At 45.6% G+C, this 15,393-nt stretch overlaps 1 gene segment (V, D, J or C); it reads left to right on the forward strand.

The window, feature by feature from the left end:
• Positions 1-502: 502 nt before the first annotated feature.
• LOC127435847 (Ig kappa chain V region 3381-like) lies at positions 503-1,133 on the forward strand. The segment is given in 2 exon segments: positions 503-655; positions 800-1,133. Coding segments are annotated over 2 exon segments (366 nt in total).
• The last annotated feature ends 14,260 nt before the right edge of the window (positions 1,134-15,393 follow it).

The following is a 15,393-nucleotide window of genomic DNA, read 5'->3' on the forward strand; positions in this document are numbered from 1 at the left end:
CCTATTCCAGTTTAAAGTGCAACCCAGGCATCTACACCTCTTATTTAAGAAACACTGTACAAATGTGCCTGCAGCTGATGAGGAGTGAATCTGCAGATTGGGAGATTGTTCAGTTGGAGCTTTAGCTACCAATGTAATGAAACGTTTTGTTGTATAATACTCTTATGAAACATTAGATGTGATTTAGCTACTTGCTTCAAAAGGTCAATAAAAATGTTTCTTTTAGATGTGACTGCATAAATAAATGTTCAATTAATTTTCCTTTATCAGTACTAAAAGACATACAGACACTAAATTATCACTGCATTTAGAAGTTAAAATGTTGTGTTCCCACTCCAGATCATTGAACCAATCAGTGTCACTGGGAGTGTGGAGTGAAAATCACATTTTCATTGACAGGATGAAGTGATTCTGTTCCTCTCAGAATAGAGCAGCTCTGTCTCCAGATGTTCAAACCACAACAGCTTTATTTTACATCAATTCTTTGCATAGTCAGCACATGCTTCAGTGATCTGAGAGTGTTTATAGTGCTGTGAGTTTAACACTTCATGACTGACAGCAGAACACAACACAATCTTCATCATCACACAACACAAAACAACAACAATGACCTTCAGCATCATCTTCATCTGGACTTTTGCAGTTTTTATTCAGGGTGAGACATGCAGATTGAATACTGACATGTTGCATTTATTGTTAGTATTAGTAACAGATGGAAGTAAGATGCTGTTTTCCCCACATTTTATGTTCCAATCTTCTGTTTTATTGTTTTAATTGTTTATGTTTTTCTGTTCTTCAGGATCCAGAGGAGTCACTCTGACTCAACCGAAAGTTAAAACCGTTCAACAGGGACAAACAGCTACAATAGAGTGTCATATAGATGTTGGGATATACAGCAGCTACTTAGCCTGGTATCAGCAGAAACCTGGAGAAGCTCCTAAACTCCTCATTTATTCTATAAGTACTCTTCAGTCTGGAACTCCATCTAGATTCAGTGGCAGTGGATCTGGAAGTGATTTCACTCTGACCATCAGTGGAGTCCAGACTGAAGATACAGGAGATTATTACTGTCAGAGTTTACACTACATCAGTAGTAGCTGGGTGTTCACACAGTGATAAAGAGTCGTACAAAAACCTCCATCAGTCAGACTGCACAGTGACTGCAGCTGCTCATACAACACAATGGCTGAGTTTAGCACAGTTTTCAGAGACTATAATCAAATTGATTTATATATTTACTACTTATCTATATCCAATTAGATATTTTATTTAATTTTCAGGATTGTGTTTAGTATTTTTTCACACACAGCTTCAGCATTGTGTTGTGTTTAGTTTGTCATAGATGTGTTTTGTTTGATCAATTTCGCACTGATAAAAAACATCCTTGTCCATGAAAGAACTCATCCACTATAGTTGAGCAATTTTTCATAGATGTCAAAATTCTATTGAAGTACAGAAGAATTGACTGGCAAATTTTTGAAGCACATTAATTCTAAGATAGCATTTTACACACAACAATTTAGATTATATAATTCAATTTAAAAGGGATATACATTAGGATGAGGTGTCGCATGAAGTGTCATTCTAGTGTTGCAAAATTGTTGGCTAAACTGTACAAAAACATAAAGGTATTTCACTAAAAGTGTTATCTAGTTATTAGCCCATTTAACCCCACAGGTTACAATTGTGATGGAAATTTACTTTGGAGTTTGAAACGTCTAGAGCAGACCTGGGCAACTTACGGCCCACGGGCCAGATCCGGCCCTCCACATGGTTTAATGTTTTCCTAAAAGCGTTTTTTTTTTTTTTTTTCATTGGATATTTGAGTTATCTTGCATTGGGACCTAATGCGCCTCCCAAGCGTTTGACATGTTCAGGGTTGCTAGATAAGAGATGCAACACCCCCAATTTGAGATTTATACGTGCGTAAATTGGAAATATTCCGCCTAATGTTATACTTATTTTGTGCAGTCTGGCAACCATGCACATGAACACACTCTTTCTAGCTCTGACTTTCCCCTTTGAACAAACTTAGCGATCTCTAGTGCAATATTTAGCTGATGGAAAAGTGTTATATGGCCACTCTGTGTCCATTCTTGAGGCTGCTTGTGATGATTGGTGTTACTAAGTTTGCAGGTAAACGTTCTCAGTGATAAAATTAAATATAAAAGTAGATCTCGGCATCATTGGCAAGCGGAGGGGTAATCACTGACACGCCAGCAAAAGCAAGCGATAGATGAATATTTGAATGTATTTTTATTTGTGCAATTTAGAAAGTCCCCTCACACCTGTATGTTAATCCAACTCTTACAGGAATCATTTATCACAGTCATGCAGCCTGTTTTATTCAGTTGTGTGTGTGTGTGTATATATATATATATATATATATACACACACACATACACATACACTACCGGTCAAAAGTTTTGAAACACTCATTCTTTATTATAATTTTTTTTTTTTTTCACATTTTAGAATAATAGTGAAGTCATCAAAACTATGGAATAACATAAATGGAACTATGGGAATTATGTTGTGACTAAACAAAATCCAAAATAAATCAAAACTATGTTATATTTTAGCATCTTCAAAGTAGTCACCCTTTGCCTTGAATTTTGCAGACATGTACTCTTAACATTTTCTCAACCAGCTTCTTGAGGTATCACCCTGGGATGCTTTTTAAACAGTATTGAAGGAGTTCCCATCTATATGCTGGGCACTTATTGGCTGCTTTTCTTTATTATTTGGTCCAAGTCATCAATTTCAAAAACTTTTTTATTATTATTATTAAATTTTAGTTTTATAATGAAATAAATTAATATGGTGGCACAATTATATTTTTGTCTACAAAACTAATTTCAAACATTTAATCATACACCTTCAGATCAAAAGATTTATAAGATCATGAGAAACATTTCAGTCAAGTGTTTCAAAAATTTTGACCAGTAGTGTCAAAATATACACAATATACAGGTGCATCTCAATAAATTAGAATGTCGTGGAAAAGTTCATTTATTTCAGTAATTCAACTCAAATTGTGAAACTCGTGTATTAAATAAATTCAATGCACACAGACTGAAGTAGTTTAAGTCTTTGGTTCTTTTAATTGTGATGATTTTGGCTCACATTTAACAAAAACCCACCACTTCACTATCTCAAAAAATTAGAATACATCATAAGACCAATAAAAAAAACATTTTTAGTGAATTGTTGGCCTTCTGGAAAGTATGTTCATTTACTGTATATGTACTCAGTACTTGGTAGGGGCTCCTTTTGCTTTAATTACTGCCTCAATTCGGCGTGGCATGGAGGTGATCAGTTTGTGGCACTGCTGAGGTGGTATGGAAGCCCAGGTTTCTTTGACAGTGGCCTTCAGCTCATTTGCATTTTTTGGTCTCTTGTTTCTCATTTTCCTCTTGACAATACCCCATAGATTCTCTATGGGGTTCAGGTCTGGTGAGTTTGCTGGCCAGTCAAGCACACCAACACCATGGTCATTTAACCAACTTTTGGTGCTTTTGGCAGTGTGGGCAGGTGCCAAACCTGCTGGAAAATGAAATCAGCATCTTTAAAAAGCTGGTCAGCAGAAGGAAGTATGAAGTGCTCCAAAATGTCTTGGTAAACGGGTGCAGTGACTTTGGTTTTCAAAAAACACAATGGACCAACACCAGCAGATGACATTGCACCCCAAATCATCACAGACTGTGGAAACTTAACACTGGACTTCAAGCAACTTGGGCTATGAGCTTCTCCACCCTTCCTCCAGACTCTAGGACCTTGGTTTCCAAATGAAATACAAAACTTGCTCTCATCTGAAAAGAGGACTTTGGACCACTGGGCAACAGTCCAGTTCTTCTTCTCCTTAGCCCAGGTAAGACGCCTCTGACGTTGTCTGTGGTTCAGGAGTGGCTTAACAAGAGGAATACAACAACTGTAGCCAAATTCCTTGACACGTCTCTGTGTGGTGGCTCTTGATGCCTTGACCCCAGCCTCAGTCCATTCCTTGTGAAGTTCACCCAAATTCTTGAATCGATTTTGCTGGACAATCATAAGGCTGTGGTTCTCTCGGTTGGTTGTGCATCTTTTTCTTCCACACTTTTTCCTTCCACTCAACTTTCTGTTAACATGCTTGGATACAGCACTCTGTGAACAGCCAGCTTCTTTGGCAATGAATGTTTGTGGCTTACCCTCCTTGTGAAGGGTGTCAATGATTGTCTTCTGGACAACTGTCAGATCAGCAGATTGTGTAGCCTAGTGAACCAAACTGGGAGACCATTTTGAAGGCTCAGGAAACCTTTGCAGGTGTTTTGAGTTGATTAGCTGATTGGCATGTCACCATATTGTAATTTTTTGAGATAGTGAATTAGTGGGTTTTTGTTAAATGTGAGCCAAAATCATCACAATTAAAAGAACCAAAGACTTAAACTACTTCAGTCTATGTGCATTGAATTTATTTAATACACGAGTTTCACAATTTGAGTTGAATTACTGAAATAAATGAACTTTTCCATGACATTCTAATTTATTGAGATGCACCTGTACAACCCCTTCTCACTCCGAAGGCGTCAAAAACTGAAGCAAGGTCAAGCGCCTTCAGCGTCACTATTAAGACGCAAAAGGTACCCCTAGGCGTCGCCATATAGACGAGCTACTAACTCCATTGCTTTCAAATCAAATCAAGACGCATAAGGCAAATGAGCCGAGTGTATACTGTAGTCGTGTTTTGTTGTTCAAAGCGTAAAAGAAAAAGAAAAGAAAAGAGCCCAGTGTAGACCACGGTCTCGTGTTAAATACGTCATCGCAATTTTCTAAAGCTCTGGTAAGAATAAAAAATAAAATAAAATAAAATAAATAAATAAATAAAACACATATATTTAGATTTGTAGAAAACACTTAATGTCTGTTCCTTTTATTTTTTTATTTTATGGGTTGACATTTAATATATTTGTGTTTTGTGGACTGTAATTTGCGCTATATTTTTTATACTTGATCCCAGCATCATTAATTAATTAATTAATTAATTAATTAGCAGCTCGCTATTGTTAATTTTTTCAGTCGAATATTACCAGATTAACGTACTTTTACTGCTGTGGCTCTTGGAGTCTTATTATGCTGGCCGATCAAAACACACCGTAAACTCTTACACAAAATGACTAGGACTGGGTTTTTTTGTTGTTTTCTTTTTACGGTGTAATATTAGGCTATATAACTTTCATGAATACTTGAATGCTTATTTTTTATAATTAAGAAATTCTAAATATTTTATTTTTTTAATATTTTGTTTTGTACTAACAAAACAAGCAATCCTACCAATAAAGTTTTTCATTCAAATGTTGTATTTATTTATTTAATTTTATTAAAAGGTTCATTAAGTATGGTACAACATATAATAAAGACAATACAACCTCAATTGTAAAAATCACAAGGGGGTAGCAAATACTGTAGGTACATAAATAATAAATAAAAAATAATTACAGAAGAATGAAAAAACAATATTCACAGAAGTGGTAGCAGAAGCATATTTCTTTTCGCTTTAGCATGTTTGGAACACACTGTGGTACTATGATACTGTTGTAGTTCACTCAAAAATAAAGAAATACAGGGTCTTGAATTACTAAACTTGCATTTGTGTATATGATACTTTGCCAAAAGAAACATGAGATTAATTACATAATACTTGCTTGGCAAATCGCAGGAAGTCACGCGGGCAAGTGGCGCGGTATTCATTGTAATCCCATCCTTTCCCGCGTTAAGTCATGCTACAGTAATTGGAGAATTTAGATAATTAATTTCAGATTCTGGAACCACTGTATTTATTTTAATTATTTTTGTCTGTTTTACCATTGCACATAATGATAACCTGCCTATTTGGGTTGTTCTATATTTTAAGAATAAACGCCATTCCCAAAACCAATTGACAAGTGCTAACGATACCTGACATGTGCAAACCAATACATGTCAAGTTCAAGTGTTAGCACGTTAGCTAATACTTTATAACTTGGGGTTTGTGCCAAACTGCCATGATAGCCAATTTAAATAATTAATGGTTGATAGTTTACTTATATTATTTACATTGAAATAACTGTGGTTTACATAAAAACACAACTCTTAATGAAAATAGGCCTTTGAAAATCAACTTAAAGGGTTCTATGTATTCATACATAGAACTATATAATTTATATTAGTGTATGTATATGTAAATATATTATAATATACATATGTGTGCTTATATATGCATTTTGATGCTAAATAAAATAACTCTTTAAAACTCTCTTTAGATCATAGTAAAATAATGCCTTCCCTTACAAACACACATATACAGGTGCATCTCAATAAATTAGAATGTCGTGGAAAAGTTCATTTATTTCAGTAATTCAACTCAATTTGTGAAACTCGTGTATTAAATAAATTCAATGCACACAGACTGAAGTAGTTTAAGTCTTTGGTTCTTTTAATTGTGATGATTTTGGCTCACATTTAACAAAAACCCACCAATTCACTATCTCAAAAAATTAGAATACATCATAAGACCAATAAAAAAAAACATTTTTAGTGAATTGTTGGCCTTCAGGAAAGTATGTTCATTTACTGTATATGTACTCAGTACTTGGTAGGGGCTCCTTTTGCTTTAATTACTGCCTCAATTCGGCGTGGCATGGAGGTGATCAGTTTGTGGCACTACTGAGGTGGTATGGAAGCCCAGGTTTCTTTGACAGTGGCCTTCAGCTCATCTGCATTTTTTAGTCTCTTGTTTCTCATTTTCCTCTTGACAATACCCCATAGATTCTCTATGGGGTTCAGGTCTGGTGAGTTTGCTGGCCAGTCAAGCACACCAACACCATGGTCATTTAACCAACTTTTGGTGCTTTTGGCAGTGTGGGCAGATGCCAAATCCTGCTGGAAAATGAAATCAGCATCTTTAAAAAGCTGGTCAGCAGAAGGAAGCATGAAGTGCTCCAAAATTTCTTGGTAAACGGGTGCAGTGACTTTGGTTTTCAAAAAACACAATGGACCAACACCAGCAGATGACACTGCACCCCAAATCATCACAGACTGTGGAAACTTAACACTGGACTTCAAGCAACTTGGGCTATGAACTTCTCCACCCTTCCTCCAGACTCTAGGACCTTGGTTTCCAAATGAAATACAAAACTTGCTCTCATCTGAAAAGAGGACTTTGGAACACTGGGCAACAGTCCAGTTCTTCTTCTCCTTAGCCCAGGTAAGACGCCTCTGACGTTGTCTGTGGTTCAGGAGTGGCTTAACAAGAGGAATATGACAACTGTAGCCAAATTCCTTGACACGTCTCTGTGTGGTGGCTCTTGATGCCTTGACCCCAGCCTCAGTCCATTCCTTGTGAAGTTCACCCAAATTCTTGAATCGATTTTGCTTGACAATCATAAGGCTGCGGTTCTCTCGGTTGGTTGTACATCTTTTTCTTCCACACTTTTTCCTTCCACTCAACTTTCTGTTAACATGCTTGGATACAGCACTCTGTGAACAGCCAGCTTCTTTGGCAATGAATGTTTGTGGCTTACCCTCCTTGTGAAGGGTGTCAGTGATTGTCTTCTGGACAACTGTCAGATCAGCAGTCTTCCCCATGATTGTGTAGCCTAGTGAACCAAACTGAGAGACCATTTTGAAGGCTCAGGAAACCTTTGCAGGTGTTTTGAGCTGATTAGCTGATTGGCATGTCACCATATTCTAATTTTTTGAGATAGTGAATTGGTGGGTTTTTGTTAAATGTGAGCCAAAATCATCACAATTAAAAGAACCAAAGACTTAAACTACTTCAGTCTGTGTGCATTGAATTTATTTAATACACGAGTTTCACAATTTGAGTTGAATTACTGAAATAAATGAACTTTTCCATGACATTCTAATTTATTGAGATGCACCTGTATATACACACACATACATATATACATGCATACATATATACATATATACACATACGTATATATATATATATACATATATATATATATATATATATATATATATATATATATATATATATATATATATATGTGTGTGTGTGTGTGTGTGTGTGTATATATATATATATATATATACACATATACAGTTGTGCTCAAAAGTTTGCAAACCCTTGGAGAATTGGTAATATATGTACCGTTTTTAAAGAAAACATGAGTGAGCAGGCAAAACACATTTCTTTTATTTCTTATGGGATTCATATTCAACTGTAGGTTATAACAGAATGGCACAATCATAAAACAAAACATGGCAACAATGAAAAAAATGAAATGACCCTTGTTCAAAAGTCTGCATACCCTTAGTTCTCTATCTGTCACTCACTCGACGTTGGTGTCGATGTAGTGACACTAGGGGTCACTCTTGGGAGCCCGAGACACCTCTGGTCTTTGATAAAAGGCCAATGAAAATTGGCGAGTGGTATTTGCATGCCACTCCCCCGAACATACGGGTATAAAAGGAGCTGGTACGCAACCACTCATTCAGATTTTCTCTTCGGAGCCGAACGGTCATGTTCATTGAGCTGAATACTACTGTTCATTCACCTGCTGGATCTGACGGCGCATTTCAGTGGCTTCTCCCTCCTCTGCACTGGTGCACTGCAGAGAATGCCCTTGGGCGCTTCGGCAGAAAAACTAGAGAGTATATTTTCTGAAAGAGCATTTTTCCCCTCTAAAAGAGTATATATTTCTCTAAAAGAGCGCACACATGGAACGTCTTTTTAAAGACGCGTCTTTTTAAAGATGCTTTTCCGATTGTGTGTTATTCCTGGTTGTGCTCGTTATCTCTCGCCTTCTAACGGTCACGATCACTGTCTTTCGTGTCTGGGCACTGCTCACGCGGAGACAGCGTTCGTGGATGGTCACATTCTCATTACGAGAATGTGTCCATGGCAACGTTGCGGTCGCGGCTCGCCTTCGTAAGGAAGCGAGCCACCCCAGAGGCTCCCGCCTCGGTCCTTTTACCCACGGGTTTGAGGCCAGCGCGGCTAGCACTGGGGGCGATTTGGGGACCCCAATGGGACCGCCTCCGCCGGGTATCCCCCCGCGGACCTCCCATTCCCCAGCACGCTCGTCTGCCCCGATCGGGCTTCCGGGTGAGTCCGCCGGCTCGTCTCACGGCGAGTTCGACCTCTTATTCGGAGCCCGCGAAAGTGATGAGCTCTCGAGCGCAGCATCGGAGAGCGGGCTCGTCCAGTCGGAAGCCTCAGCTGGGCTCCTCCCTTCGGGGTCGATCGCCCAGTCACAGGCTGACGCGGAGATGACGACATGCTTTCCCGGACAGCCGCGAGCGTCGGTTAGAGTGGATTTCACCGCTCTTCCCTGAACCCTCGCGGCTCTGTGATTGGTTCCTGGGCTCGCGGCGCCGCTCAAAGCCACGCCCCGCCCCGTTCCTTTCTTCCCGGAAGTGCATGAAGAGCTGACAAGGTCGCGGGAGGCACCTTTTACTGCCCGGTCCTGATCTTTTCAGCTTCCCCGCTCTCACTACCCTCGATGGTGGGGCGGCCAAGGGTTATTCGGCAACGCCCCGGTGGATAAAGGCGCTCGCGGTGCACCTATGCCCGCAGAGCGCCGCCACCTGGCGCAGGTGCCCAAAGCCCCCGTCCAAGGCCTCTAGGTTTACGTCGTCTCTGACGGTCAAAGCCTACGGCGCTGCTGGACAAGCCGCCTCCTCCCTGCACGCCATGGCTCTCCTGCAAGTTCGCCAAGGCGCTAAAGGAACTGCACGAGGGTAGTTCCGCCCCGGGATTGATGCAGGAACTGCGCTCGGCGACCGACCTCGCTCTCCGAGCGACGGAGGTCACGGCGCGGTCTCTCGGGCGGATGATGGCCACACTAGTGGTCCAGGAGCACCACCTTTGGCTCAACCTGGTCGAGATGGGTGAGGCCAACAGGACACGATTCCTTGCTGCCCCATCTCCCAGGCTGGCCTATTCGGCGACACCGTCGAGGACTTTGCCCAGCAGTTCTCGATGGTAGAGCAGTAGATGGATGCTAGCCGGCTTGTCCTGCCCCGGCGTGGCTCAAGATCCCGCACCCCATCTACTCATCGCCGAGGGCGTCCCCCTGCGGTGACTGCACTGGCTCCGCCGCAGCCCGCCCCTCCGGCCCGGCCCCGGCGTGGAGCCCACCGCAGGAAGCCAACGCCACCCGTCTCACAGCCGGCACCGAAGAACCCACGGAGGTCTTCGAAGCGCCCCTGAGACGGGCGACCCAGGGACAACGAAACCCGCTGCTCTGGAGCTGGTAAGCAGATCTTCTTTTTGTTACCTTTTGCATTTAATTGTGCTGCATGCCCAAGTGGCTGCAGTACTCAAGAGCTCCGCAAGAGTGGTTTCCTTGTTCCCTGGGTCACATATTCGGTGTGTACAGCTGGCATCACGACCACCGTCCACCACTCCATTTGGCAGGTTGGCGCTCCAGCGGCGGTCTCCCGCCCTGAGCGCCCAGCTGTGGCACAAATCCGCCCCCGATGTGACAGTCTCCACGGGTCATGAGGACAGGCCTCTTCCTCCCCCGTCCCAGGCTGTTCCGGGGGTGGTCACAAGGAGCCAGGTAAGTGCTTCGATGTCCTCGGATTCAGCACGGCCACGATGTGGTGTGGCACCTCAAGCTCCGCCCCGCCGCGAGGCCCCACCCGCCGGTACATCCGATGATGTTGTCCCTTTGGTCCCCCTTGCGCGGAACTCAGACACATGGCTTGCGCTTTCCAGTCCATCACGAGGGCTGGTCCGGACCGTCCGACTCGGCTGCACGATTCACTTCGCTGGACATCCGCCCAGGTCCAGCGGTGTCCACTTCACCTTGGTGAAAGACGGAAACGCTGCTACCTTGTGCGGAGATCGCTAACCTCCTACGGAAGGACGCGATAGAACCTGTCCCTCCAGCCGAGATGAAGAAGGGGTTTTACAGCCCCTACTTCATTGTACCGAAAAAAGGCGGTGGGTTGCGGCCAATCTTGGACCTGCGAGTACTGAACCGGGCCTTACACAGACTCCCGTTCAAGATGCTGACGCAAAGACGCATTCTAGCGAGCGTCCGGCATCAAGATTGGTTCACGACGGTAGACCCGAAGGATGCGTACTTTCACGTCTCGATCCTTCCTCGACACAGACCCTTCCTGCGGTTCACGTTCGAGGGTCAGGCGTATCAGTACAAGTCCTCCCTTTCGGCCTGTCCCTGTCTCCTCGCATCTTTATGAAGATTGCAGAGGCTGCCCTTGCCCCGTTAAGGGAGGTGGGCATTCGCATTCTCAACTATCTCGACGACTGGCTAATCCTAGCTCACTCTCGAGACGGGTTATGCGCACACAGGGACCTGGTGCTCTCACACCTCAGCCGACTAGGGCTTCGGGTCAGCTGGGAAAAGAGCAAGCTCCTCCCGGTTCAGAGCATCTCTTTTCTCGGTTTGGAGTTGGACTCAGTCTCCTTGACGGCGCACCTTACGAACGAGCGCGCCCAGTCGGTGCTGGCCTGTTTGAAGGCGTTCAAACAGAAAACAGCGGTTCCACTGAAACATTTTCAGAGGCTCCTGGGGCATATGGCATCCTCGGCGGTGGCCACCCCGCTCGGGTTGATGCATATGAGGCCGCTTCAGCACTGGCTCCAGACTCGAGTCCCGAGACGGGCATGGCACCACGGGACACACCGCGTGGCCATTACGTCGGTCTGTCACTGTCTTTTCAGCCCTTGGACCGACCTCTCGTTTCCACGAGCAGGTGTTCCGCTAGAACTGGTCTCCAGGCACGTCGTGGTCACGACAGACGCCTCCAAAATGGGCTGGGGCGCTGTTGGCAACGGGCACGCAGCCGCCGGCCTCTAGACGGGTCCGCGGCTGCGTTGGCACATCAACTGCCTCGAGTTACTGGCAATTCTGCTCGCCCTGCGGAGGTTCCGGCTGTTGATCCAGGGCAAGCACGTGCTAGTTCGGACAGACAGCACGGCAGCAGTAGCATATGTCAACCGCCAAGGCGGTCTGCGCTCCCGCTGTATGTCATAACTCGCCCGCCGTCTCCTCCAATGGAGTTAGCAGCACCAAGTCGCTGCAAGCCACTCACATCCCGGGCAACCTCAACACTCCGGCGGACGCGCCGTAACAACAGGTTACCCTCAAGGGAGAGTGGAGACTCCACCTTCAGGTGGTCCAGCTGATTTGGAGTCGATTCAGTCAGGCACAGGTGCACCTATTCGCCTCCCAAGAATCCTCCCACTGCCCGCTCTGGTACGCCCTCACCGAGGCCTTCCTCGGCATAGATGCGCTGGCACACAGCTGGTCCCCTGGCATTCGCAAATATGCGTTTTCCCCAGTGAGCCTGCTCGCACAGACCCTGTGCAAGGTCAGGGAGGACGAGGAGAAGGTCGTCCTGGTAAGCACCCTACTGGCCCGCCCAGACATGGTGCTCGGACCTCACGCTCCTCGTGACAGCTCCCCCCGGGCAAATTCCCCTGAGGAAGGCCCTTCTTTCTCAGGGAAGGGGCACTATCCGGCACCCACGCCCAGACCTCTGGAGTCTCCATGTCTGGCCCCTGGACGGGACGCGGAAGACCTAAGCTGTCTCCCACCTGCGGTGGTAGACACGTTCACTCAGGCTAGGGCTCCCTCTACGAAGCGCCTGTATGCCTTTAAGTGGTGTCTGTTCGCTAAGTGGTGTTCTTCCCATCAGGAAGACCCCTAGAGGTGCACAGTCAGATCAGTGCTTTCCTTCCTGCAAGAGAGGTTGGAAGGGAGGCTGTCCCCTTCCACCTTGAAGGTGTACGTTGCTGCCATAGCAGCACACCATGACGCAGTCGACGGTAAGTCCTTAGGGAAGCATGATCTGATCATCAGGTTCCTAAGAGGCGCCAGGAGGCTGAATCCCTCCAGGCCACGCCTTGTTCCCTCATCGGACCTCTGTAGTTTTTCAGGGTCTACAGAGAGCCCCCTTTGAGTTTTGCAGTCAGCCGGGCTTAAGGCACTCTCCTTGAAGACTGCCCTCCTGACTGCGCTCACTTCCATCAAGAGGGTAGGTGACCTGCAAGTGTTCTCTGTCAGCGAAACGTGCCTGGAGTTCGGTCCGGGCTATTCTCACGTGATCCTGAGACCCCCGACCGGGCTATGTGCCCAAAGTTCCCACCACTCCTTTTAGGGACCAGGTGGTGAACCTGCAAGCGCTGCCCCAGGAGGAGGCAGACCCAGCCCTGTCGCTGCTGTGTCCGGTGCGCGCTTTACGCATCTATTTGGATCGCACGCAGAGCTTTAGAATCTCTGAGCAGCTCTTTGTCTGCTTTGGTGCACAGCGGAAAGGAAGCGCTGTCTCCAAGCAGAGGATCGCCCACTGGATCATTGACGCCATAACTATGGCATGTCTCGCCCAAAACATGCCGCCCCCGGTAGGGCTACGAGCCCATTCTACCCGTGGTGTAGCGGCCTCTTGGGCCCTGGCCAGAGGTGCCTCTCTAACAGACATTGTAGAGCAGCGGGCTGGGCAACACCCAACACCTTTGCAAGGTTCTACAACCTCCGGGTGGAACCGGTTTCGTCCCAGGTAGTGGCACGCAACACAAGTGGATAAGCCCGGGATAGCCGGCCGGGTGTATCGCTTGCACATAGCGCCTTCCACCTCCTTTTGAGCTGAAGACATGCGCTGTTAATTCCCAGTAGTGTTCACAAAAGTTGTTCCCTGGTTGACTTCCTCCGAGCCCTGTGGCAGTCGAGTTTTCGGAGAGACTCGCTGCCGGCCCAGTACACGCGCTAACTAAGAGTCCGGTTCTGGGGTAGGTGCTCCGCATGTGGCGGTTCCCTGTAAGGCTAACCCCATGCGATCTATATCTTCCGCTAGTTCGTTTCCCTACTGGCAAACTGCGTCTTCCTTGGGCAGAGCCCCTCAGTCTCCATGTTGTAGTAGCTCCTCCCCCATTGGGTAGGATCTACCTTGAAGGCTCTCCACATGGTTGGAAAGACCATGTGATGTATTCTTCCACTTAAATATCCCCCCCTCTCTTGGGGCGAGGTGTGGTCTCCGCGGTGTCCTCCCCTTGGGAGGGACACCCCCCGACTAGACCTGGCGGCCCAGTCAGATAATCCCCCTTCTTTTTAGGGAGTGGAAAAAGAGAAGGGGAAAGAGGCCACGACTGCGTTAAGCTTGTCTCTATCTCTGGGTAGTCGACTTGTCCCCAAAAAGGGCCGTTTGACACTCATAACTGTGTTGGGGGAGGTTACGTGTCGACCTGGTGCGCTGGCTATGAGGCACACAGCAAGTCTGCCCACCACACACCGCCAGTTCACGTAACACAGTTCAGCCTTGTGGCGTTTTGTATAGGGACCCCTAGTGTCACTACATCGACACCAACGTCGAGTGAGTGACAGATAGGGAACGTCATGGTTACTGGTGTAACCTCCGTTCCCTGATGGAGGGAACGAGACGTTGGTCCCTCCTGCCACAACGCTGAACTACCCGCTGAAATGGCCGGACCTTATATCGGCTCCTCAGCGTAAAACCTGAATGAGTGGTTGCATACCAGCTCCTTTTATACCCGTATGTTCGGGGGAGTGGCATGCAAATACCACTCGCCAATTTTCATTGGCCTTTTATCAAAGACCAGAGGTGTCTCGGGCTCCCAAGAGTGACCCCTAGTGTCACTACATCGACACCAACGTCTCGTTCCCTCCATCAGGGAACGGAGGTTACACCAGTAACCATGACGTTCTTAATACTGTGTATTAATTCCCTTTAGCATCAATGACAGCGTGCAGTCTTTTGTGATATTTGTCTATGAGGCCCCAAATTCTTGCAGGTGGTATAGCTGCCCATTCGTCTTGGCAAAATGCCTCCAGGTCATGCAAAGTCTTTGGTCGTCTTGCATGAACTGCACGTTTGAGATCTCCCCAGAGCGGCTCGATGATATTAAGGTCAGGAGACTGTGATGACCACTCCAGAACCTTCACCTTTTTCTGCTGTAACCACTGGAGGGTCAACTTGACCTTGTGCTTAGTGTCATTGTCGTGCTGGAAAGTCCAAGAGCATCCCATGAGCAGCTTTCATGCAGAAGAATGCCAATTGTCTGCCAGTATTTTCTGATAATATGCTACATTCATCTTGCCATCAATTTTCACAAGATTTCCCATGCCTTTAGAGCCCACACACCCCCAAAACATCAGTGAGCCACCACCATGCTTCATGGACCCCTCTCCAAACATAGCACTTATGGTTGTGACCATAAAGCTCTATTTTGGTCTCATCACTCTAAATTACAGTGTGCCAGAAGCTGGGGCGTGTCAAGGTGTTGTCAGGCATATTGTAACCAGGCTTTTTTGTGGCATTGGCTTCTTTCTGGCAACTCGACAATGCAGCTCATTTTTGTTCATGTATCATCATATTGTGCTCTTTGCAACAACCACACCGTCTTTTTCCAGAGCAGCC

The sequence above is a fragment of the Myxocyprinus asiaticus genome, chromosome 46, assembly GCF_019703515.2.
Source record: "Myxocyprinus asiaticus isolate MX2 ecotype Aquarium Trade chromosome 46, UBuf_Myxa_2, whole genome shotgun sequence".
NCBI lineage: Eukaryota > Metazoa > Chordata > Actinopteri > Cypriniformes > Catostomidae > Myxocyprinus > Myxocyprinus asiaticus.